Here is a 27,039-nt window from a genome sequence, read left to right as displayed (position 1 = left end):
TTTAGGATTTTCTGTATTTCTGCATAAATATGACGTAAAACATCATCAGATTTTCACACAAGTCCTAAAAATAGATAAAAAGAACCCAGTTAAACAAATAAGGCAAAAATATTATACTTGGTCATTTATTTGTTGAGGGAAATGATCCAAAATTACATATTTGTGAGTGGCAAAAGTATGTGAACCTCTAGGATTAGCAGTTAATTTGGTCAAATTAGAGTCAGGTGTTTTCAATCAATGGGATGACAATCAGGTGTGAGTGGGCACCCTGTTTTATTTAAAGAACAGGGATCTATCAAAGTCTGATCTTCACAACACATATCTGTGGAAGTGTATCATGGCATGAACAAAGGAGAATTCTGAGGACCTCAGAAAAAGCATTGTTGATGCTCATCAGGCTGGAAAAGGTTACAAAACCATCTCTAAAGAGTTTGGACTCCACCAATCCATAGTCAGACAGATTGTGTACAAATGGAGGAAATCCAAGTCCATTGTTACCCTCCCCAGGAGTGGTCGACCAACAAAGATCACTCCAAGAGCAAGGCGTGTAATAGTCGGCGAGGTCACAAAGGACCCCAGGGTAACTTCTAAGCAACTGAAGGCCTCTCTCACATTGGCTAATGTTAATGTTCATGAGTCCACCATCAGGAGAACACTGAACAACAATGGTGTGCATGGCAGGGTTGCAAGGAGAAAGCCACTGCTCTCCAAAAAGAACATTGCTGCTCGTCTGCAGTTTGCTAAAGTTCAAGTGGGCAAGCCAGAAGGCTATTGGAAAAATGTTTTGTGGACGGATGAGACCAAAATAGAACGTTTTTGGTTTAAATGAGAAGCGTTATGTTTGGAGAAAGGAAAACACTGCATTCCAGCATAAGAACCTTATCCCATCTGTGAAACATGGTGGTGGTAGTATCATGGTTTGGGCCTGTTTTGCTGCATCTGGGCCAGGACGGCTTGCCATCATTGATGGAACAATGAATTCTGAATAATACCAGCGAATTCTAAAGGAAAATATCAGGACATCTGTCCATGAATTGAATCTCAAGAGAAAATGGGTCATGTAGCAAGACAACGACCCTAAGCACACAAGTCGTTCTACCAAAGAATGGTTAAAGAAGAATAAAGTTAAAGTTTTGGAATGGCCAAGTCAAAGTCCTGACCTTAATCCAATGGAAATGTTGTGGAAGGACCTGAAGCGAGCAGTTCATGTGAGGAAACCCACCAACATCCCAGAGTTGAAGCTGTTCTGTATGGAGGAACGGGCTAAAATTCCTCCAAGCCGGTGTGCAGGACTGATCAACAGTTACCGCAAACGTTTAGTTGCAGTTATTGCTGCATAAGGGGGTCACACCAGATACTGACAGCAAAGGTTCACATTCTTTTGCCGCTCACAGATATGTAATATTGGATCATTTTCCTCAATAAATAAATTACCAAGTATAATATTTTTGTCTCATTTGTTTAACTGGGTTCTTTTTATCTACTTTTAGGACTTGTGTGAAAATCTGATGTTGTTTTAGGTCATATTTATGCAGAAATATAGAAATTTCTAAAGGGTTCACAAACTTTCAAGCACCACTGTGTGTGTATATATATATATATATATATATATATATATATATATATATATATATATACACACACACACATATATACACACACAACCCCAATTCCAAAAAAGTTGCGACAAAGTACAAATTGTAAATAAAAACGGAATGCAATAATTTACAAATCTCAAAAACTGATATTGTATTCACAATAGAACATAGACAACATATCAAATGTCGAAAGTGAGACATTTTGAAATTTCATGCCAAATATTGGCTCATTGGAAATTTCATGACAGCAACACATCTCAAAAAAGTTGGGACAGGGGCAATAAGAGGCTGGAAAAGTTAAAGGTACAAAAAAGGAACCTGGAAGCTGGAGGAAGCTGGAGGACCAAATTGCAACTCATTAGGTCAATTCGCAATAGGTCATTAACATGACTGGGTATAAAAAGAGCATCTTGGAGTGGCAGCGGCTCTTAGAAGTAAAGATGGGAAGAGGATCACCAATCCCCCTAATTCTGCGCCGACAAATAGTGGAGCAATATCAGAAAGGAGTTCGACAGTGTAAAATTGCAAAGAGTTTGAACATATCATCTACAGTGCATAATATCATCAAAAGATTCAGAGAATCTGGAAGAATCTCTGTGCGTAAGGGTCAAGGCCGGAAAACCATACTGGGTGCCCGTGATCTTTGGGCCCTTAGACGGCACTGCGTCACATACAGGCATGCTTCTGTATTGGAAATCACAAAATGGGCTCAGGAATATTTCCATAGAACATTATCTGTGAAGGCGGCACGGTGGTGTAGTGGTTAGCGCTGTCGCCTCACAGCAAGAAGGTCCTGGGTTCGAGCCCCGGGGCCGGTGAGGGCCTTTCTGTGTGGAGTTTGCATGTTCTCCCCGTGTCCGCGTGGGTTTCCTCCGGGTGCTCCGGTTTCCCCCACAGTCCAAAGACATGCAGGTTAGGTTAACTGGTGACTCTAAATTGACCGTAGGCATGAATGTGAGTGTCAGCCCTGTGATGACCTGGCGACTTGTCCAGGGTGTACCCCGCCTTTCGCCCGTGGTCAGCTGGGATGGGCTCCAGCTTGCCTGCGACCCTGTAGAAGGATAAAGCGGCTAGAGATAATGAGATGAGATGAGATGAGATTATCTGTGAACACAATTCACCGTGCCATCTGCTGTTGCCAGCTAAAACTCTATAGTTCAAAGAAAAGCCGTATCTAAACATGATCCAGAAGCACAGACATCTTCTCTGGGCCAAGGCTCATTTACAATGGACTGTGGCAAAGTGGAAAACTGTTCTGTGGTCAGACGAATCAAAATTTGAAGTTCTTTATGGAAATCAGGGACGCCATGTCATTCGGACTAAAGAGGAGAAGGACGACCCAAGTTGTTATCAGCGCTCAGTTCAGAAGCCTGCATCTCTGATGGTATGGGGTTGCATTAGTGCGTGTGGCATGGGCAGCTTACACATCTGGAAAGACACCATCAATGCTGAAAGGTATATCCAGGTTCTAGAGCAACATATGCTCCCATCCAGACGACGTCTCTTTCAGGAAGACCTTGCATTTTCCAACATGACAATGCCAAACCACATACTGCATCAATTACAGCATCATGGCTGCATAGAAGAAGGGTCCGGGTACTGAACTGGCCAGCCTGCAGTCCAGATCTTTCACCCATAGAAAACATTTGGCGCATTATAAAACGGAAGATACGACAAAAAAGACCTAAGACAGTTGAGCAACTAGAATCCTACATTAGACAAGAATGGGTTAACATTCCTATCCCTAAACTTGAGCAACTTGTCTCCTCAGTCCCCAGACGTTTACAGACTGTTGTAAAGAGAAAAGGGGATGTCTCACAGTGGGAAACATGGCCTTGTCCCAACTTTTTTGAGATGTGTTGTTGTCATGAAATTTAAAATCACCTAATTTTTCTCTTTAAATGATACATTTTCTCAGTTTAAACATTTGATATGTCATCTATGTTCTATTCTGAATAAAATATGGAATTTTGAAACTTCCACATCATTGCATTCCGTTTTTATTTACAATTTGTACTTTGTCCCAACTTTTTTGGAATCAAGGTTGTGTGTGTATATATATATATATATATATATATATATATATATATACTACCATTCAAAAGTTTGGGGTCACCCAGACAATTTTGTGTTTTCCATGAAAAGTCACACTTTTATTTACCACCATAAGTTATAAAATGAATCGAAAATATAGTCAAGACATTTTTCTGGCCATTTTGAGCATTTAATCGACCCCACAAATGTGATGCTCCAGAAACTCAATCTGCTCAAAGGAAGGTCAGTTTTATAGCTTCTCTAAAGAGCTCAACTGTTTTCAGCTGTGCTAACATGATTGTACAAGGGTTTTCTAATCATCCATTAGCCTTCTGAGGCAATGAGCAAACACATTGTACCATTAGAACACTGGAGTGAGAGTTGCTGGAAATGGGCCTCTATACACCTATGGAGATATTGCACCAAAAACCAGACATTTGCAGCTAGAATAGTCATTTACCACATTAGCAATGTATAGAGTGGATTTCTGATTAGTTTATAGACCATTATTGTTGTCAAGACTTCTATATTTCATTATGGAGCCATTTTATATTTACTTTGTGAAATAATCCAAAACAGGAACAGCTTGTTTACCCAGTCTGCCATCTTTCATCTCCCCTTTTTTTCGCGCCGTTAGTAAACCAAGACCATAACATGGCGGCTATCAAAATAAAAACAAGTTACATGTCAGTCGTGAGCCAGACATATCCTTAATTACACACTTTAACAAACATTTTTTTTTTTTTTACTTTTAAGGCTTAACGCGATGCATAGTCCTTTCAATGTTTTATGTAAATTAATTATTTGCTTGTTTATTTATTTGTTTCTTTCTTCATACGTGTTTAAAAAACAAAACACAAGCACTACTAACCGCCAGACATTTTAAAAACTATCCCTCAGCCAATCGTAAAACACGACCATATTCATCGTCATCCGGTATCTGGCGTCTCATATTCTAAATCTCAATACTCTCACTGGATCAGCGCCCTAACTAGGGTGCATCTTGACTATTCCGTCACGCACTACATATTCAATCAGAGCTCGCTTTGGGACCCAGCCTGGGTGTCAACCGTTTATTCTCTCACCCAGACTTGGGATTTGTGTTGTTGTATCCAACAACCAATAGGAACAAAGCGTTCGAGTTTTGAACGCTTTCCAGCCAATCAATCAGATTTCGGAGTTGAGGGTGGAGCCCTGAGTGCACTGTGAGCAAGTTTGTACGCCCTGCACCACATACAAAACAGCACCTGAGGGAAGTTCTTGTTTGTACTGAACTGAGTGAATATTCAAGACGTACAGGTGAGTTCGGTATAGATAGAATAAATTTGTTTGTAAAGTGTATTACTGCTCTGCGTTATTGAGAAATTATATTTTATATATATATATATATATATATATTTAGAAAAAAAGAAAGGGAAAATATTTAAAGTGCATTTTATTTTAAGCGTATTAACTTTGTGAAGAGGGGAAAAAAGTGTGTGGTCAAAAATGTTTAGTGTGTGTGTGGATAGCCGAGTGTTGTAGTTTAGTGCGCTCGCGCCATACAGTTCTGAGGTAAATTCGGTTAGCATTGTGGCTAACGAAAGTCGCGCCAAAGTCAAGCTCGCAGTTGAAAAACGATTTTAAAACTAATTTGGATGCTTAACGCAACTTTTTGCAAAAATAAAAATTAGATTTTAAAAAAAGAACTTCCTTTCTAACTGGCTGTCGAGTTCTTCGTCAGCAGTTTAGGCGGGAAATAAAATGGAGGGCTGTTTATTGTTCTGAGGAAACCCGAGGAGCAGGAACTCGATCGGATTAAACCAGTTTAGACCTGCGCCTCGGTGACGTGAGTGCACATGAGGAGTGCTGGTATGCTTGTGGGGGTTTGTTTGGTTTGAAGTTTAAAAATTAAGAAGCTAAACAGCTAAATAAACACAGTTTGTACTCCTTTTGAAAGTTATGAGGAAAGATCCGAACAAGCCCAGGGGGAAGACTTCGGCCTACGCCTACTTTGTGCAGACATGCCGGGAGGAGCACAAGAAGAAGCACCCGGACACACCGGTCCACTTCACTGACTTCTCCAAGAAGTGCGCCGAAAGATGGAAGGTGACTTGGTTTAAAAAAAAAAAAAAAAGACTTAAGTTGTCAAGAAGCCTGACTTCCTTTAACTCGTTTGGGATTGAGGTCGTGTTTTTGTTTTTAATTCCTGGTTGTGTTCTGAGCGCCCCCTGGTGTCCGTGTGGAGAAAAACACAAATACAGGACTTGCACCAACACAGGGAAATGATTCATCAATAATATTTTTTTTTTCCTTTCTCCTTCACCAGACCATGTCTCCTAAAGAGAAATCTAAATTTGATGAAATGGCCAAAAGTGATAAGGCACGCTATGACCGGGAGATGAAAAACTACGTGCCACCCAAAGGTGCCAAGAAGGGGAAGAAGAAGAAGGACCCGAATGCACCCAAGAGGCCACCGTATGTGTTTAACAATTCATCTATACCCTGTCTCGTATGCACGGCGTTGTCTTATTAAACGTACTTCCTGTATTTCTTTGTTCTGTGCAGATCTGCCTTTTTCATCTTCTGCTCTGACCACCGGCCAAAGGTGAAGAGCGAGAACCCTGGCATCGGTATTGGGGACATTGCGAAGAAGCTGGGAGACCAGTGGTCCAAACTGTCAGCCAAGGATAAAACTCCTTATGAGCAGAAAGCTGTGAAGCTGAAGGAGAAATATGAAAAGGTGTGCATATATTTCTTTTTATTTATTTTTAAAAAAAAAAGGTTTGTATTTTTCTGATGTTCTTGATATGTTTGTGGATTTCAGGACATGGCTGCGTACCGTGCCAAGGGAGCAGTGAAGACAGATGGTGCGAAGAAAGCTGGACCAGGACGGCCAGCGGGTAAGAAGGTCGAAGTCACAGATGATGACGATGACGACGAAGATGAGGAGGAAGAGGATGAAGACGAAGATGATGTGGATGATGACGATGATGAGTGAATTTATCAGGAAATTTTTTTTTTTTTGTTATGTTTGCAATGTGAAAAGCATTTTTCTTTAAAAAAAAAAAAGTTTCTCCCAAAACATGTACAGAGATGTGTATAGATGAAATACATATTCAGGTCATGTACTGTTTTGTAAATTTAAACAGCTAGTTTTGTTAAGCACTGCCTTTTTTTTTTTTTTTTTTGTCTTGAGCTGTGGTTTCTTGTCTCTAAAATGTTTTCACTGGCATTGTGAGGGAAAAAAATGAGCACTGATGTGTAGTTTAATCCTCAAAAAAAACAGGTTTTCGATGTTAAGCTTGGAAATATTGTGTAGACTTTTTTTATATAATAAAATTTTGTATATTATGAGCAGATGGTGTTAATTGTAGCTGCACTTGGAATAATCTCACACTGAGAAATGCAGCACCATGGCTGCAAACTTATCGTAGAATGAGATCTCGTAACTTAAACCTCCACCCTGAAATGTTGAAGTAGGCAGGCTCAAAATGCTAGTGAATGCTCATTGCTGAATTAATGCTCTTACTTGAGAACTAATACTCTCAGGTTCTTAATCTCTAGTGACATCGTTATGGGGTTAAGTTTCATACCCTGAGCTACAGGTTCACAGCCCTGATCCTCAGAACACTTTATCCTACTGTTTAGTGTTTTCCCTGTTCTACCACACCTGGTTTAATTAATAATCTAAATGACATTCCTGAGTTGACTCAGGTATGCTGAAGAGTTTAAACTGTACAGGGTACTAAACTACACCATACCCACTGACCTACAGGGGGCCTGAAGCTACAGGATCGGGAACTTGGTCCTGGTGTTGTGTGTTTTTATATGCTCGAAACACACCTGATTAACTCAGGAGGAAGTGCTTTTAATTAGCTGATTAGGTGTGTGGGGAAATACTAAAACAGGCTAGTGGCTTCTCCAGGATTGGGAACTTGTACCTAAAACATCTCATCATGCAGGATTTGGCTTAAAAATTAGATTTATCTGCAAGGAGTTCCTAAATGGACCTACCTTGAAAATTTATATTGTTCTATTTGACTGGGGCTTATAAGGCTGACAGAAGGGCACCACAGTCAATCAGTATTCAATTAATTTAAAAAGTATGAGTTTTGAGTGCTTCATTTCTTAAAAGGTTTCTATACAGAACCTTTAAGGATTCTCTTCCACAGGAACAATCTAGGAACCCTGTAAATAAAACCGAATTGCATCTAATGGCAAAAGAAAAAAAATGAATAAAACAAGTAGGACTTGATGTCAACGAAGACATCATAACTGCCATCAAGGTGAATCCTTCTGATTACATTTTCTGCATCATGTCAGGAGTTTGAGCACCTTTCATCAAGGCTTCAAACCCGAAGAAGACTATTGAAGGAAAATTCAGACCGTGTTGTGACCTTGATCCATTTTCCAAAAAATGAGAATCATGGATGGATATCCAGAAAAACATTATCTAGCAGTGGAGCCAATAAACCGTTGTACGGATTTAAATAACATATACTGTGCATCTGTCAAGGTTGTAGGGCATGCTGGAGCCAATCCTAGCTGACTTCAGGCAAGAGGTGGGGTTCATCCTGGACAGGTCACCAATCAATCACAGGGCTAATGCTGCTGGAGGAAACCAGAGAACCCTGAGGAAACCCACACAGGTATGGGGAGAACATGCAAACTCCATACAGAAAGGCCCCAGTCAAGGATGAGGTTTGAACCCGGAACCTTCTTGGTGTGACACGACAGGGCAAAGCACTGTGCCACTTTTAACCAGTAATTAAAGCTTTGAAATGATTTTTTCCATTTGTGAAAGAGCAGAATTGTTTTTATTTACCTGCAAAATGGTTTAAGAATCCCAGAGACAGAATGTTTATGAAACCTCTCTTTTTGGAAAAGGGCCACTTATCTGAATAGTGGATCGCATTCAGCAAGGCATAATTACATCCGTGTGTTTGTACACAGTGCTACACAAGCTATATGAGAAATCTTCAATTTAAACTCTTACGCACACACTAAACTACAAGTCCAAAGGTTTGCAAACATATGACCATCACATCCATATCTGGGTCTTTGATGAAGTCGCAGTTTGCTGAGGTTGGAGTGGAAGAACTTGAGCGTCCTACACAGAGCCCTGACTGAACTCATCCCTACCGAACACCTTTCGGATGAACTGGAACACTGAGTGTATGCCACGCCTCCTCACCTCACAATCAGGGCTCAACAGCAAACAGGGAATAAATCTGGAATGGGATGTTCAGCAAGCACATATGGACATGATGGTCGGGTGTCCAAACAGATATGGTTTTATATGGTACGTTGTGTTCTCCAAGTAACCACAAAACAACATGGTAATCTGAAATGCAATCACATTCCTTAAAAAAAAAAAATCCAGCATAGTTGAATATAAATTCAATTTAATGAGGGGAAGCAATGGTTAGAGAAGCAGCTTTGGGACCAAAAGGTCGCTGGTTCGATTCCCTGGACCAGCAGGAATGGCTGAAGTGCCCTTGAGCAAGGCACTGAACCCCCAACTGCTCCCCAGGCTGCTCTGGGTGTGTTGTATGTCTGCAAAATACCGGTCAGGTCACGTCACGTAATTTAAACGTCATTCCCACTTCCTTAAAATTCAAGTCCATTCCAAAAAGGAACTCTGATCCGTTCATGCAACAAGTGGTAAAAAGGTTCAATTTACTCTCTTCAGAAAACAGTGTTGGTAATTTTACAAGTTAGATATTTACACCTTCATTACGTGGCTCACTGCTTCTCAAAAAACAAAAAACCCTTCATTTAGAAACGCTCGTATTTACATTGTACAAAAAAATAGTATACACTGTGCGTGTGTATTTTTCCCCCCTCATGTGACATGCCTTTCAGCAGCGACAGTGCTTATTCCAGTGATTTTTCAGTGACGTTTCAATCAAAAAGATTTCACAGACGTAATTATTGTTAAAAACATTCTTGTTTCCAAGCAGAAATCAAATCAAATCAATGCAATATAAAAAATAAGAATAAATATCCCCCGGTTCATTTTCATCATTACCCTCAGCCTTGCGATCCCTTTCCGTATTATATTTAATCTAATCATCCCCGATTTTCCTCATAAAACTGGAAAGAAAGGAAAAAAAATAAATAAAAGAAGAAGCAGCTGTTGGATTTAAAGTTGTGCCAAAAAAAAAACCAGAATATCAGATGGATGGAGTGACGAGATCTCTGGACGGAAAAAAAATAAAATACTGTGACAGGTTTAAAAAAAAAATAAAAAATCTGGAAAGTAAAGAAGCAGTCTAATAGAGTGATGACTTAAAAACAGTGGTATTATATCAGATCATATCATGTCACTCGTCTTCACGCGAGTGTGTGTGTGTGTGTCTTCCTGAAGACTGAACACCTGTAAACATCATCCACCAAGGAGTAAAAGATCTACATACAAAAATAAAGATGGCGATATCAGAACATGGCCTCGTTACTGGAGATGACAAAAATATGAAAAGGTTTTCGTCGGCTGTATTTGCACTGTGAACCCCCTGGTGCAGGAGAAGGTTGTGAGATTTTAGTTTTGTGTTCGCAACGTCCTTGGCGTCGGCGCCGGTGTCACACGGCCACGATGTTGTTCATTTCCCACTTCTGAGTGCTCTTGTTGTGGTCGCAGTCAGAGATGAAGACCGTGTGCAAGACGTCCGAGCGGTCGAGGCATTTTCCTGTGGGTGTGTGTGTAAACCGATGCAGATCCTGAAAGATCAATCCAACACACACAAAGAAAAGCAGTAAGAATTAAAAATGATGAAATAATCATTAAAGCTAGACCGCCTTTCAGATTTTTCAAGTGTAGGTCAGGAAAATAATTTTCCCCGACACGCAATTATTTTTATTTAGTGACTGAATTCGAATCACAGACTTCCAATTTTATTATTATTTTTAAATCGAACAATTAATGAATTCTTCTCCACGTGGCTCTAAATTCTCCGCTATTTTTTCCTGCTTCACCATGACCCGATACAAGATACTACGTCATGCATCACATCACGTGATGGGCTTTCCCCGTTCACGCAAGGCATTGTGGGATACAAATTTGAAACAGGAGAGAAAAATGGAGGGCGTGAGTGTGCGAATGAAACGTGAAAGACCGACTACAGTAACGGAAAGAAAGCGAGAAGAAAAGACGTTATGTTCTATACGAAGGAAAGGAAACGCAGGACCAAACTAATAAATATCGGCGCTCAGCGAGCACCTCGGTGTGATCAGCTGTTCGTTTAGCGACAGAATGATGGAACTGTCAGTGCACGCTCAAAGGGAAACCTGCGCATGCGCACACACACGGACTTCCTCTGTCTGCTTGACTGCGCGAAGCGAGCGATTTCCTGCACATTATTTGCTTTAATCCCCTCAAATTAAATAACTTCCCAGCCACAGAATGGCCTGATATTTTGTGAGATATTACAGAAATAAACATACATCACAATGACCACATTTCAGACAGAACTAAATTTCACCGATTTTAAGAAATCAAAAAACCGTCTCGCTTGAAAGCAAAGATTTTAGTTCCACCATTTTCTTCCTGAAAGTATATCCAAATCTTCACTCTTTTACTTGATTCACCACCGGCTGTAGGGTGATGAGCCGTTGCCATCGCGCGGTGTCCGTCCATCCACAATTCACAAAAATCCCGACTCCTCCCTGAGTTTTCTCTGGATTTTGATTCTGATTGTTTTGTTTGGAAGATCTAATTGTTCTCATGAACAGCAACGTCGCTAATTATAAACGAGTCTGTTTTTCTCATGGTACGGCCATGTGAGCTACTGCGTTGCTGATGCTCTGGTTTATTTAAATTTTTTGAATCATAACATATTTCTAGAATAAAACAGCAGTAAAGCTTTTCCCCCCCCCTTTTTTTTTGTTGTTGTTGTAATTATTAAGACTGTAATGATCTAGTGATTTGGATTGATTAAAAAATTACCAATTGAAATGAATCACAATTCAATTATCATTCTATTTTAATATAAAAATTTTATTATATTTAAATTTATATGACTTATTTAACTTACTTTTTTTGTATCATCAGTTTCTTAATCAAACTTATGTATTTTTATTTTTAACAGGTCCCAAGTTATGGATTACCTTACTGAGAGACCTTCAGTCATGTGTAAACATTAAAGCGAGACGGCCTTTCGATTCCATAAAATCAGTGAAATTTAGTTCCCTCTGAAATGTGGTCACTGTGATATTTATTTCTGTACTGTCTAAAAAATATGAATGAATGAATGAATGAATGAATGAATTTATTTTCGAACATGTATAAAAATGTATGTAATTATTTGTACATACAAAAGAAAGAAAACGAGAAAGTGACAAAAAAAAGAATAAATAAAATAAAGAGCTAAGACATTACAAAACACTGCACATTGTTTGAAAAAGGAGTGGGAAGAAGTACAACACTTTTTTTTAATTTCCCACCCCTTTTTAACTACCCCGAAATCCAAACTACATTAATACACCTATAAAAATATATACTATATATACACTTCATGATTATCTATATAAATATATAATTACAAAAATAAATATATACTACATACTATATATATATATATATATATATATATATATATATATACACACACACACACACACACACACACACACACATACATACATACATACAGATACATATACACATATATACACACACATGCATACACTTCATAAATATCCATATAAATATTTAATTACACAATTAAATATATACTACATTCCGTATATACACTTCATAAATATCTATATAAATATATAATTACAAAAATAAATATCTACTACATACCTATCCCTGTAAATATGAATATATAAACTATCCCCATAAATAAATATACACCATATATACCATATACTAAGTTAGTTCTAATGTAACAATCAACCCTATTCTATTTATCCGTCATCATCCTCCGTTAACACACTTCCTCTTCTATATACTTGTTTAAAAATATTTTTTTGTACCTTTTTTTAAACAGATTTATATTTGCACTTTGTTTTATTTCTGTCTCCAGTCTGTTCCATAAAGTCACCCCACAGCTCGATACACACATGCTTTTCATATTTGTTCTAACCTTTGGTTTTTTAAAATTTAGGTCTCCCCTTAGATTATATCCCCCCTCTCTCTCACTAAACATTCCTTGTATATTTTTCGGCAATAGATTATTTCTCGCTTTGTACATTATTTGTGCTGTTCTGAATTTGACCAGATCCATAAATTTCAACGTGTGAGTTTATGAATAGTGAGTTTGTGTGATCTCTGTATCCTGTTTTGTTTATTGTCCTTATTGCTCTTTTCTGTATTGTACATATCAGCTGCAGAGGGGTTTTGTAGGTGTTTCCACAGACTTCGACACAGTAAGTCAGATATGGCAAAAATAACGCATAGAGTATGCAAAGATTTGCAATCAAGAATATGTTTTGTTTTCCACAGAATTGCCAAGCACTTTGCCAGTTTTGCTCGTATGTATCCTACATGAGGTTTCCAGCAGACTTTATGATCCAAAATCACACCAAGAAATTTAATTTCCTGTACCATTTCTATCTTAGTATTGTCTATTATCAATTCTACATTACAATCTATTTTGTGTCTCCCAAACAACATGATCTTTGTTTTGCTTAGATTTAATGATAATTTATTTTTGTCAAACCATAGTTTTAGTTTATTTATTTCAGTTGTGATTGTCTCTAAAGTCCGCTGCAAATTCTCACCGGAACAAAAAATATTGGTGTCATCTGCAAACAAAACAAATTTCAGTACTTGCAAAATTGTACATATGTCATTGATATATATTATGAATAATTTCGGACCTAATATTGACCCCTGTGGTACCCCGCATGTAATGTTCATGAAATCAGATTTATGGTCACCTATCTACACAAACTATTGCCTGTCTCTTAGATATCAGGCCATTCTGTGGCTGGGAAGTTATTTAATTTGAGGGGATTAAAGCAAATAATGTGCATGAAATCGCTCGCTTCGCGCAGTCAAGCAGACAGAGGAAGTGTGTGTGTGTGTGTGTGTGTGTGTGTGCGCGCGCGCGCGCGCAGGTTGACCTTTGAGCGTGCACTGACAGTTCCATCATTCTGTCGCTAAACGAACAGCTGATCACACCGAGGTGCTCGCTGAGCGCCCATATTTATTAGTTTGGTCCTGCGTTTCCTTTCCTTCATATATAACATAACGTCTTATTTTTTTCATGGGGCGGTTTCCATCAAATCCTGCGCTCTGATTGGCTGGTGAGCAGGTCCGTATCCTACGATACGGACCCCGGTTACGGACCTCTGGCGACTCGCTCATTCACAACAACAACAACAAACAGTAGCATTTTTTGTCAACATTTATCTTTTTTTTTAAAATAAGATTTATTTATAAGATTATCAAAAAGCTTATAAATGTTTGCCAGCATTTCTCAGGAGAATAGCATTAATTTTACAGCATGGATAGCGATAACGACAGTGTTCACAGCGAAAGCGAGTTTTACTACCCTGAGGAAGAAGAAATAAAAGAAAACATTTCAGGAGAAAGCTAAAAACCTCTAACTGTTGCTAACGCCGAGCAAAAACATGGCTGAATCCTGAATGACTCAATTTTGTATAAATAGGGGACTACATAGGCGGCAAAATGTAGTTTTTTTTCCTGCCATGGAAGTGCACTTGTATACCGAGGAGGAAGCCATTTGCATTACAGCCGTGAATGAGGATTCAAAATGGCGGCTCGGCTCGGTTTTCCCTTTCGGGCGCTCTCGTTTTCTGTTAGAATTTGGTAAAGAAAAAAATAAATACATTATTTACCAGCTTAAGGTCGGTCCGTATGGTGAAATACCGTGACCTCGGCCTTGAATACTGACCTCGGCCCAGAGGGCCTCGCTCAGTACTTTCAAGACCTCGGTCACGGTATTTCATGATACGGACCTCCCAGCTGGTAAATAACATTTCTTCTCGCTTTCTTTCCGTTACTGTTGTCGATCTTTCACATTTCATTCGCACACTCACGTCCTCCATTTTTCTCTCCGGTTTCAAATTTGTGTCCCACAATGCCTTGCACGAACGGGGAAAGCCCACTACGTGATGCATGATGTAGTATCTTGTATTGGGTCATGGTGAAGCAGGAAAAAAATAGTGGAGAATTTAGGGCCACGTGGAGAAGAATTCATTAATTGTTCTGTTTTAAAAAAAAACTAATAAAATTGGAAGTCTGTGATTCGAATTCAGTAGCTTTCGGTCACTAAACAAAAATAATTGGGTGTTGGGAAAATTCTTTTTATGACCTACACTTAAAATCTGAAAGGCGGTCTAGCTCACTTAAGTCGTGTAAGCATTAACAATTTCAAGAAACAATTGAAAACCTTCTGATTTAAATCAGCTTATGTTTATTGAAAATTAAGGATTATTTTTATTAATTTATTTTATTCTGTAGTGATTTTAGACTTGAAGTATAATTGTATTTTTTGAACTGTAAAGCGCTATACAGTGTACATCTATAGCGCTATCTACACATGTAATAAATCATTATTTATTATTGCGTTTTTCTTATCCTTGCCTTGTACTTCTGTCCTGATCGCATTGAACTTCTTGCTTTTTATAAACCCGTTTATCTCCTTGTTCCTCAAATGTATTATTGTTTTGTCCATTTTAATCATATTGACTGTAAAGTGCTTTGGGTCAGCTCCTGTTGTTTTTAAATGTGCGATACAAACAAAGTGATTTTTTTTTTCCTCATCGAAAGTGTAAATCTAAACGTGGTGTGCAAGTAATTTAACAGGACATCAAAGTGATTTGGTCGCACTTTAAAAAGAAATAGTCTCTATCTACATTCACGCACAAAGTCGACGTATAACGATCAGACGCTACTAAATCGTATCGTCGCAGATTCAGCCGTATCGGATCGTTGTATCCACAATATTTCTGATGTTATATTTATCTGTATATCATCATCATCTCTGTATACTACCTTGTATATTATCCATGGATAATCCGGGTGCTGCTGCTGTATATACAACGTACGCATGTTTTACACGTTTTTATGACTAATAATTTATGTATATATCTGGGAAGGCATCATTAATGCTGAATGACATATACACGTTTCAGAGCAATATGCTGCCGTCCAGACTAAATCTTTTTCAGCGAAGGCCTTCCTTCTTTCAGCAAGACAAGGCCAAACCGCTTTCTGCATGGCTCCATAGTAAAAGAGTCCAGGTGCTAAACTGACCTGCTGCAGTCCAGACCTGTCTCCTATTTAAAACATTTGGTGCATTATGAAGCGCAAAATACGACAAAGGAAACTCCGAACTGTTGAGCAACTGAAATTGTATATCAGGCAAGAATGAGACAACATTTCTCTTTCAAAACTACAGCAATTGTCTTCTCGGTTCCCAAATATTTTTACAGAGCGTTGTTAAAAGTAGAGGTGATGCGACACAGTTGGAAACACGCCCCTGTTCTAAGTTTTCTGAAACGTGTTGCTGATATCAAATTCAAAATGAGCATATATATTTAATTTATTGTCTATACACATTATTAAATATTCAACCTGCGCTATTAGACGCTGAACTGATTTCAGTGCTGAGTGCCTGCGATATGCAATGTCTCTCTTTCTCTCTCTCACCTTAAAGTACCTCCACTCAGTGAACTCCTTGAGGTTGCAGTGTGTGACGATGACGGTGTTGTCCTGGCCCTTCGTCAGGCACTGATCATACTGCATCAGCTGATTGGCTTCGTTTATTCGGAACAGCTGCAAGAAAACAACAGCGGCGGATTTACAGGAGCCCAGGCTCGGAGAAGCTCACAGCTTCATCTGGACGTGAAGAGCGAGACTCACTGACAGGATCAGCTTTCTACAAATCATTCTAAAAAGAAAGAACGTTTACGCTGTACGTCCCGGATTAGGTGGAACGTCCTCCGTATACGTCCATGAGACTTATCCGTTACTATAGAAACGATAACGCCTGCTGCTGATGTTAAAGAAAATTATTCAGCACCTATTATAAACAACCAGGACTGGGAATAGTGGTATAAAAATCACATAGCACAATAAAACGTCACTGCAATCTCACCTGGTTCCCTCCCATCCTGTGGCACGGTCCGATCTCCACTTTACCCCCGTTGGTGTGCCCCATGCTGTCGATGCAGTAACTCGTGTCATATCCACGGATCTGAAAGCACACATGAGATGAGGTCGGGATACTTCTGCGCTTCTACTTGAACTTAATCAGTCGGCACCTTTTACAGACAACCTCAGCCCCGCCCACTTCAACTGGTTTGCTGAGAACTGCTGAGTGACACAGACTGACTGTTTTTCACCGTGTACTGACTTCCTGAGCAGGAAGGTGAGCGCTGCTGCTGCGTACCTCGCCCCACTCCACGTTTTTCGGAGGCAGTGGGTAGTGGATGGGGATGTCGTAGGCGACTTCTTCCATGAACCACTTGAAGCTTTTGCAGCGATGCTCTTCTCTGAACTTCTTCAGAGCGCTGATGTCTCCGTAAGCCAGGGTGAGGGTCTCGGGTCTGCTGGCGTAGAAATAATCCTTGTACTCGTCCCACCACACCTCCACCACCCGCACGTAGTTCTGCACCAAAAAAAAAAAAAAAAGTTACAGCAAAACGGAATCATGCTTTTCAGTGATTAAGAGCTACTTTATTTAAAAAAAAAAAGCTACTGCCAAATACTTTAAGTTTAATTTGGATTTAACTTTTACTGAACCAAACACTTCAGGGGAACATGATGTGCATTTTATTTCAGGATCACTGCTGAGACATAAGATATAATTAACAGTTATTCTATGAAATCGAGTCGTACATGAGCTGATAGCCGACGAGGTGCTGGAATAACTGTTTTATTCTATCCACATTCACTGGATTTTGAGAAACGGAGCATTTTTAAAATTTTTTTGCAAATTTGATGAATAAAAACTTTATTCAAAATCTCATCTCATTATCTGTAGCCGCTTTATCCTGTTCTACAGGGTCGCAGGCAAGCTGGAGCCTATCCCAGCTGACTACGGGCGAAAGGCGGGGTACACCCTGGACAAGTCGCCAGGTCATCACAGGGCTGACACATAGACACAGACAACCATTCACACTCACATTCACACCTACGGTCAATTTAGAGTCACCAGTTAACCTAACCTGCATGTCTTTGGACTGTGGGGGAAACCGGAGCACCCAGAGGAAACCCACGCGGACACGGGGAGAACATGCAAACTCCGCACAGAAAGGCCCTCGCCGGCCACGGGGCTCGAACCCGGACCTTCTTGCTGTGAGGCGACAGCGCTAACCACTACACCACCGTGCCGCCCGGAAAATGAAGATAACATTTAAAAAAAAAAAGGGGGGGGGGGGGGGCAAACAAACAATGTGCAAACATAGAGGTAGATATACTGTGCAAAATAAGTGCTGCCGGGCGAGGTTTGTTTTGCCTGACGATGCTTGCTTGGGGTTTTGTTTTCAAGTCGTTATTTCGTCCTCGGTTGGTTCAGCAACACGCGTCGCAATTTTGTTTTTCTCTCCTCACGGTATATGAGCTGATATATCCTAGTAGTAGAGTAGCCAATCAATCAGAGTGCGCGATTGCTCATATCCAGTGAACATGGATAGAATAATAGGTACTGTCGAGTCAAAAACAAGAATATCAGCAAGAACACAAGCGAAAGAATCAGTGACCAACCTTAAGCGTGGGGGAGGAGCCTACATGAGCAGGGGGCGGGTTTCCGCCCCACCCCTTCAGACGGTAAATGTGTCCCACACGAGAGCAGGGAGTGAACAGGAGCTTCCCTCCACACTGCCAGATCTATCACACACACACACACACCATAAAACACAGTTCGGATGTAATCTCAGCAATCAGCAACAGAAAAATATCACTAATTTACCTTGTAAGATATTTCGAAGTTCTCTCCACCCCAGATCTGGAGCCCAGGGTCGTAGAGGCCCAGCTCGAAGAAGAAATCTCGTTCTATAGCAAACAGCCCACCAGCCATCGCAGGAGACCTTACACACACACACACACACACACACACACACACACACACACACGTGGTGAACTTCATGCACTATGTAAAAACCCGAACACAGTTGTCCCAGGAGACACAGTTCTTAAAGAAGCTCAACTAATCTGTTGATTTTTCACATTCTGTTTCAGTTCCATCTTCTTTCATATCTAGCCGTGTCCATTTTACACCAGATGTACTGAGTGCGACGCTGCTGCTGCGACGCCATTTAAAACTTGGACGCCAAGCATACATTTTTACACTTACAGCATTTTAAACTACAATATCCATGCTATACTGTGAGTCGAGATTAATAATGTGTCGTGTATCACTCTGTGGAGCAGTGGGCACTGAGGCAGGTGTCGGTGTTTCCACACAGAAATGAAACATATCGCTTGTATGAACTGGAAAGCTGTCATGGCGTGCAGGGTGTGCTGTGTCATTCAAAATAAGCTTTCTGAGAAAAACCGAATCTCCTGTGAGACTGGACCCTGCCTGGGCCTGGAAGCAGACTGCATGGGGGGGGGACTCCAGGAAAACACCCGAGAGAGAGAGAGAGAGAGAGAGAGAGAGAGTATATAATTCCAATAAACACACCGTGTGTTTGTGCATAACACACACACACACACCTGCTGTTTTGGACTCGTTGCTCAAGCTCGTGCAAATTTCAATTTGCCATTCAAAATCTCAGGTCAGTCAATTTCTCCTGGACTGGGTGAGGTTTACTGTGCGTCAAGGAAGCTACGACAGCTTCGCTTACAGAGGTCATGGCTCAGGTCAGGCCGACACGGGTCTGGTTTTAATCCACAGAGTGAGACTTTTATTTTATTTGGATGCGAGAGTGTATATGAAATATTGCACTTTCTGGACATTAAAGAAAACTATAATACTTTGGTGCTATACACACTTTATTAGACAGAATGTATTGAGTGTGCTGAAAACAGCACCTCAGGGGAATTAGTTTTGTCCCAACGAGCAAACTCTTTTCATAAAAACACCAACATTTATTGAAACAAAATTTAGCTAGTTATGGCTGGGCTTCGACCCAAACCGACAATCGCATCATCAGTTTTTCTTTAGCTAATCAGACACAAGGTACGCCACCACACTTTGCAGAGCAATTAGGGGTTCGATGCCTTGCTCAAGGGCACTTCAGCCTAGCCTGGGCCCGCCCATCCTAAGCGTGACGCAACACGAGGGCCTGTTGCGAGCTTAGTCTGACCAGGCAAGCTATCTACAGCTCTTCCAAGCTCCCGAAAAATCGGGAGCCAATCAACTTTGAGCATCTCCAACAGCCCTGGGTAGAGGCGTGTTCAAGGCAGTGACGTAGTAGAACTGCGACCGGAAGCCATAGATTGTTTACAGAATCTATGCCGGAAGCGCTTCATTCACTAGAAACATTACGAACGTGGAGCAAGTTCTCATTGAAAACGGAGCAAAGAGCAGCCCTGGAGGTATTTATTGAAAGGAAGGACGTTTTCGCCTTGCTCCCGACCGGCTTCGGTAAGAGTTTAATCTACCAGTTAGCCCCGTTGCGTCACATACGTCAGAGGAAAGAGTGATGTGATTGGTTTAAGCTTCGTCACAGCCTTTTCTGGCTTCGACCAGTAGCAAACTGAGGCATTTCAGGGAGGTGGGTCAACCACGCACTTTGGGAAACGGTTGGGCTTAATATCTTTGCCAGACCAAATGCTCGCAGAGCTTTGAAGTCGCGTTAGCCAGACTAACTTCAGCCGGTCCTGCTGGTCCAGGGAATCGAACCAGCGACCTTTTGGTCACAAAGCCGTTTTTCTAACCATTAGCCCATGACTGCCCCTAGTTTTACTTGAGCCATTCCACTGAATCGGTGCCATTTCCGTCCCTAGAAAATTATATGTATAAATGCACATAAAAATGTACTTTAAAATACATTTCCTTATTACGCAGAACGTCCTGCACATTGATCTGATTTCAAATTTAAGATATATAATTGTAAGGATTAATAAAAACTACCTAAAACACTGAAAAATAGCATGTGTTACCTGTCCCCGCACTCTAACTTTATACTTAACTATGAAATATTATGATTAAAATCCTTCAGAAACAGTATTTCTTTTGCACTGTTGTGAGACTCCATATTCTATACAATGGTTTAAATATATTTTTTTCATAAGAAATCCACAATATCTTAGTTAAAATACACATTTTAGTCGTGTCCCTGGGTTTTCACTCAAACATAGGCTATTACCCCATCTGACAAATTTGGAACATTCCATAAATCACATGCTCAACAGGAAGTTACATCAGTTGTGTCTTCTGAAGGCCATGGGGAGACCAAAAGTTCGTTCTCTCATTTACTTTTCTGTATATTTGATGATTTTTTTAACTTTGACTGATAAGGTCAATGTCAACATTGACCTTACAAATGAAACAAATATCATTTAAGTAACATCCTGTTACTTAAATGATATTTGTTTATCTTAAAAATACAGATTTTTGGTAAATCACTAGAATGTGGTCACGCTATTAGCGATGATGCCATGTGGCTTAATTCCATGTATTAGCTAATCCTAGGCTAAAAACTCAGTCCTGTTACTTTCAGTCCTGTTACTCATATAAAAATAGTATGCAGCCATCTTTGACTTCCAAACCTTGTAAAAAATAAATAACGTAGCCTGAGGTTGACCAATACACATTTTGAATAGTTAAATATGTGTGTTATTATAATCAGTGTTGAAAAGATAGGATATAACAAATTAATTTTAATTTGGGAGTGGTACAACAAGCAAATGGCACCCATTCGGTGGAATGTCCCACTTATAATTATACTAATACTATATTTTAATTCTACTAAAGAAGAGGTCAACTCAAAAATATTTCTCGACAAGCTGAAGTTTTCTTCATGTTCACAGATCACAGCAAGTCTCACAGTAGACGTGAACGAAGTCCAAGGCTGATGGACTCCTATTAATTCTGAGCGACAGTACAAATCAAATCAAATTTATTCTATCCACGTTCACTGGATATGAGCACTCACGCGCTCCGATTGGCGACTCTACTACTAGGATATGAGCTCATATACCATCAGGAGAGAAAAACAAAATGGCGGCGCGTGTTGCTGGACCAACCGAGGACGAAATAAAAACTACTCGAAAACAAACCCTCCCCAAAAAACAGCAACAAAATATGGAATAAAGTATTTGATGGTAAGAACAATCTTTTTTTTTTTTCCAAGATTTATTAACATTATCGCATTTTTCACAAATTGTTTCTATCGTTTCGCCGATTTGTTTCCAGTCTAAGCGGAAATGATTTTGTCGGATGTTTTGGATAAAAGTTTTTATTCATCGAATCTGCAAAAAATAAAAATGCTCCGTTTCTCAAAATCCAGTGAATGTGGATAGAATAAAACAGTTATTCCATTCACTCAATCTCGTCGTACATGGATTACAGCCCTGTATATGAGCCATCAACTCGTATACGACTTGATTTCGTGGAATAAAATGTTAAATACACTGTTTTTATAATACGTTTTTCACCAAACCATTTCTTTACTCAAAGTACAGAGTGGATGATTAGCAGATTATCAACAGCAGAATGGAGATGATGACATGCAGTGATAGAAAGAATCAGGATTTTTTTTTCCCCTCCAACCGATTACATAGCTAATTAGTATCATTTGTTAGTGGCATAAGTAGACTAATTAGTATCCATTACATCCTGGTTCAGCCGTCGTGTGCTGGAGGTTAGCTGTTAAATTTGTTAAAATGCGTTTGCCAATCATGCAGGATTCGGTTCAAAAGCATAAAAAGCACAAAGCACACGCCCAGCACAAATCTCAAGATCAATACCAATTAGTCTGGAATCAAGTTGTGAATTACCGATAAGGCTCGGTTTTAGTTAATCTCATGTCCTTCTCTCGGTTACTGAGCGGCACGCGCTTCCACAGCATGCTCCAGTCCCATGCTCCTCTGGCAAAGCCATCCTCATCCCCCCCGCCCTGGGGCTCGATGGAGTAGGTCTGGCCATTAATGGAGTCAATGAGCGGCACCGTGCACACCGTTCTAACATCAGCAATGGAAGATGGAAGGATAGGAAAAGGGGGGAGGGAGGAGAAAGGGGGGCAACCCATGCAAAACATACACACATTCATACACACATTTGTACACAATCATAGCCACAGGATGGAAGGAGGAAAAAACACACACACACACACACACACACACACACACACACACACACGGGAGAGAGACAGGGGTTTTAATGACCATGCTGCATGTAGGCCGTGTTTACCGATAAGGCTCGGTCTTGTGCTTTCTCTTCTTCTTCTCCCTGCTGTTGAGTGGAACCCTTTTCCACAGCAGACTCCAGTCCCAGGCTCCTCGTGCCAGCCCGTCCTCGTCCCCTCCCTGCTGGGGCTCTATCGTATAATCATTGCCGTCTATGTAATCTATCAGAGGCACTGTGCAAACAGTTCTGCAAAACGTCAACACCACAACGTTACGCTGCGCGGTCGGACAGGAAGCGCCCACCGCTGTCTGATCGCTAGGTTAGGTTAGGTCTCGTCATTTCAGGTATGATTACATTCTTTAACAAGTTACACATATTATCAGGGCTGAGTGAGGATTCAGACCTCTGCAGTGCGCCCTCAAGCAATTCTGCATTTCTTTCAAATGGATAAGCCGAGTGTATGTCAAACACGAGGAAGGACATACATCATCGGATGTCCGAAAACATCATCGGATTTTCACGCAAGTCCTAAAAGTAGATAAAGAGAACCCAGTTAAACAAATGAGACAAAAATATTATACTTGGTCATTTATTTATTGAGGAAAATGATCCAATATTACATGTCTGTGAGTGGCAAAAGTATGTGAACCTCTAGGATTAGCAGTTAATTAGAAGGTCAAATTAGAGTCAGGTGTTTTCAATCAATGGGATGACAATCAGGTGTGAGTGGGCACCCGGTTTTATTTAAAGAACAGGGATCTATCAAAGTCTGATCTTCACAACACATGTTTGTGGAAGTGTATCATGGCAGGAACAAAGGAGGTTTCTGAGGACCTCAGAAAAATTGTTGATGCTCATCAGCCTGGAAAAGGTTACAAAACCATCTCTAAAGAGTTTGGACTCCACCAATCCACAGTCAGACAGATTGTGTACAAATGGAGGAAATTCAAGACCATTGTTACCCTCCCCAGGAGTCGTCGACCAACAAAGATCACTCCAAGAGCAAGGTGTGTCATAGTCGGCGAGGTCACAAAGGACCCCAGGGTAACTTCTAAGCAACTGAAGGCCTCTCTCACATTGGCTAATGTTAATGTTCATGCGTCCACCATCAGGAGAACACTGAACAACAACGGTGTGCATGGCAGGGTTGCAAGGAGAAAGCCACTGCTCTCCAAAAAGAACATTGCTGCTCGTCTGCAGTTTGCTAAAGATCACGTGGACAAGCCAGAAGGCTATTGGAAAAATGTTTTGTGGACGGATGAGACCAAAATAGAATGTTTTGGTTTAAATGAGAAGTGTTATGTTTGGAGAAAGGAAAACACTGCATTCCAGCATAAGAACCTTATCCCATCTGTGAAACATGGTGGTGGTAGTATCATGGTTTGGGCCTGTTTTGCTGCATCTGGGCCAGGACGGCTTGCCATCGTTGATGGAACAATGAATTCTGAATTATACCAGCGAATTCTAAAGGAAAATGTCAGGACATCTGTCCATGAACTGAATCTCAAGAAAAGGTGGGTCATGCAGCAAGACAACGACCCTAAGCACACAAGTCGTTCTACCAAAGAATGGTTAAAGAAGAATAAAGTTAATGTTTTGGAATGGCCAAGTCAAAGTCCTAACCTTAATCCAATGGAAATGTTGTGGAAGGACCTGAAGCGAGCAGTTCATGTGAGGAAACCCACCAACATCCCAGAGTTGAAGCTGTTCTGTACGGAGCAACGGGCTAAAATTCCTCCAAGCCGGTGTGCAGGACTGATCAACAGTTACCGCAAATGTTTAGTTACAGTTATTGCTCCACAAGGGGGTCACACCAGATACTGAAAGCAAAGGTTCATATTTTTGTCTCATTTGTTTAACTGGGTTCTCTTTATCTGCTTTTAGGACTTGTGTGAAAATCTGATGTTTTAGGTCATATTTATGCAGAAATATAGAAAATTCTAAAGGGTTCACAAACTTTCAACCACCACTGTGTGTTCGAGTGCAGCAGGGCATATCAGAAAGTATGCTAAATTGTAAAAATAGTCAGGATTATCAATGGGAATGTCAGTTTTCAGTCAGTTATTCTTGATTATGGGTAAGGGGAAGTTAAAATAGCCATACCGGTCTTTGGATATGGGGGCCACGAGCGAAGCGTACCAATTTATCCCCACTTCACAATGAGCATCCAGGTAGATTAACACCTGAAGAAAGTCAGATATGATCAATCACACAGAGAGAAAGTGCATCCTCAAATAGTGATGACTACAATTCGCAAATTTCTCTCACACACACACACACACACACACACACACACACACACACACACACTCTACCTGTCCCAGAGTGGCTTTGCGTGCTCCTATACTCCTGGCCTGGATCAGTCCTTCTCTCTTTTCATTGCGGAACAGCTTGACCAGGCCGTTCCACTGCTTAATGTATTCCTCTAACCTCTCCTTCAGGTGAGCTAGAGAGAGAGAGAGAGAGAAACACAAATCCATTAATAATCCTCTAGCACCAGTGTAATAATGGAGGGTTTCTCTTTTAGGCTTAAATTGTAACTCAAGCTAATTTTCCTAAAGTACAAAAATAGGTACCCTGTGGGTCCATGTGGCTTCTGCTTATAAATAAAATTGTTTTCTGATCCCATGTCCAGACAGTAAATATGGCATACAGTGGATATAAAAAGTGCCCACACCCCGTTAAAATGATCATTTTTTCTGATGTAAAAAAAAAAAATGAGACCACGATAAATAATTTCAAAACTTTTCCCACCTTTAATGTGACCTATAACCTCATCTCATCATCTCTCGCCGCTTTATCCTGTTCTACAGGGTCGCAGGCAAGCTGGAGCCTATCCCAGCTGACTACGGGCGAAAGGCGGGGTACACCCTGGACAAGTCGCCAGGTCATCACAGGGCTGACACATAGACACAGACAACCATTCACACTCACATTCACACCTACGCTCAATTTAGAGTCACCAGTTAACCTAACCTGCATGTCTTTGGACTGTGGGGGAAACCGGAGCACCCGGAGGAAACCCACGCGGACACGGGGAGAACATGCAAACTCCACACAGAAAGGCCCTCGCCGGCCACGGGGCTCGAACCTGGACCTTCTTGCTGTGAGGCGACAGCGCTAACCACTATGCCACCGTGCCGCCTGACCTATAACCTATACAATTCAATTGAAAAACAAATCTGTTCGGGGGAAAAACATAGAAAATAAAAAACGGACAAGTGTGCATAAGTGTGCACACCCTTAAACTAATACTTTGTCAAAGCACCTTTTGATTTAATTACACTGAGTCGTGGGTAAGCTAGCATTGGCCTTTGAGAATGCTGATATGAAGACAGGTGTATAATAATAATAATAATAATAATAATAATAATAATGGCTTTTTTTTCGTCATCCATCAGATACAGTTGTGCTCATAAGTTTACATACCCTGGCAGAATCTATGATTCTTTGACCATTTTTCAGAGAATATGAATGATAACACAAAAACATCTTTTCCACTCGTGCTTAGTGGTTGGGTGAAACCATTTATTGTCAAACGACTGTGTTTTCTCTTTTTAAATCATAATGACAACAGAAACTACCTAAATAACCCTGATCAAAAGTTCACATACCCTGGTGATTTTGGCCTGATAACATGCACAGAAGTTGACACAAATTGGTTTGAATGGCTACTAAAGGTAACATCCTCACCTGTGATCTGTTTGCTTGTAATTAGTGTGTGTGCATAAAAGCTGAGTGAGTGTCTGGGATCCAGACAGACTCTTGGATCTTTCATCCAGCCACTGACATTTCTGGATTCTGAGTCATGGGGAAAGCAAAAGAATTGTCAATGGATCTACGGGAAAAGGTAGTTGAACTGTATAAAACAGGAAAGGGATACAAAAAGATATCCACGGAATTGATGATGCCAGTCAGCAGTGTTCAAACTGTGATTAACAAATGGAAAATCAGGGGCTCTGTTAAAACCAAGCAAATGTCACAAAGTATCTCGCCTACAATACGCCAAACAGCACAGAGACGAGCCTCAAAACTTCTGGAACAAGGTAATTTGGAGTGATGAGACCAAAATTGAACTTTTTGGCCACAACCATAAACGTTACATTTGAAGAGGTGTCAACAAGGCCTATGATGAAAGGAACACCATTCCTACTGTAAAGCACGGAGGTGGATCGCTGATGTTTTGGGGATGTGTGAGCTACAAAGGCACA

The 27,039-nt window shown here is 40.5% G+C and overlaps 2 protein-coding genes across 3 annotated transcripts in view; one reads left to right on the top strand and one right to left on the bottom strand.

Annotated features, from left to right (window-relative positions):
• Window positions 1-4,822: 4,822 nt before the first annotated feature.
• hmgb2a (high mobility group box 2a) lies at window positions 4,823-6,968 on the top strand. The gene is made up of 5 exons (XM_060926563.1): window positions 4,823-4,931; window positions 5,572-5,720; window positions 5,941-6,089; window positions 6,180-6,354; window positions 6,439-6,968. Exons 2-5 carry the CDS (start codon window positions 5,574-5,576, stop codon window positions 6,610-6,612), a joined length of 645 nt encoding a protein of 214 aa, XP_060782546.1. The 5' UTR covers window positions 4,823-4,931; window positions 5,572-5,573; the 3' UTR covers window positions 6,613-6,968.
• A 2,034-nt stretch (window positions 6,969-9,002) lies between these two features.
• The window catches only part of galnt7 (UDP-N-acetyl-alpha-D-galactosamine: polypeptide N-acetylgalactosaminyltransferase 7), an 80,874-nt gene continuing 62,837 nt past the window's right edge, over window positions 9,003-27,039 (bottom strand). The window contains exons 4-12 of one of the 2 annotated variants that reach the window (XM_060926562.1): window positions 25,144-25,274; window positions 24,932-25,011; window positions 22,892-23,074; window positions 18,503-18,620; window positions 18,298-18,420; window positions 16,982-17,200; window positions 16,688-16,786; window positions 16,240-16,365; window positions 9,003-10,334 (exon numbers count right to left, since the gene is read on the bottom strand). In XM_060926562.1, the coding sequence (XP_060782545.1) occupies window positions 10,197-10,334; window positions 16,240-16,365; window positions 16,688-16,786; window positions 16,982-17,200; window positions 18,298-18,420; window positions 18,503-18,620; window positions 22,892-23,074; window positions 24,932-25,011; window positions 25,144-25,274 (1,217 nt within the window). In that variant the 3' untranslated portion in view covers window positions 9,003-10,196. Of the gene's footprint in view, window positions 10,335-16,239; window positions 16,366-16,687; window positions 16,787-16,981; window positions 17,201-18,297; window positions 18,421-18,502; window positions 18,621-22,479; window positions 22,663-22,891; window positions 23,075-24,931; window positions 25,012-25,143; window positions 25,275-27,039 lie in introns of both variants that reach the window. The other variant, XM_060926561.1, reaches the window with a different exon arrangement.

Source organism: Neoarius graeffei, chromosome 7 (genome assembly GCF_027579695.1).
Source record: "Neoarius graeffei isolate fNeoGra1 chromosome 7, fNeoGra1.pri, whole genome shotgun sequence".
Lineage (NCBI taxonomy): Eukaryota > Metazoa > Chordata > Actinopteri > Siluriformes > Ariidae > Neoarius > Neoarius graeffei.
The sequence above is the reverse complement of the archived record's forward strand: the minus strand, read 5'-3'. Positions and strand labels throughout refer to the sequence as shown.

Bases quoted from the DNA above. Each gene is read 5' to 3' on its own strand.
- hmgb2a (XM_060926563.1), top strand. From the start codon at position 5,574: ATGAGGAAAGATCCGAACAAGCCCAGGGGGAAGACTTCGGCCTACGCC. The intron at 6,090-6,179 runs GTATGTGTTTAA...TGTTCTGTGCAG, and splicing joins AATGCACCCAAGAGGCCACC to ATCTGCCTTTTTCATCTTCT. The intron at 6,355-6,438 runs GTGTGCATATAT...TGTGGATTTCAG, and splicing joins TGAAGGAGAAATATGAAAAG to GACATGGCTGCGTACCGTGC.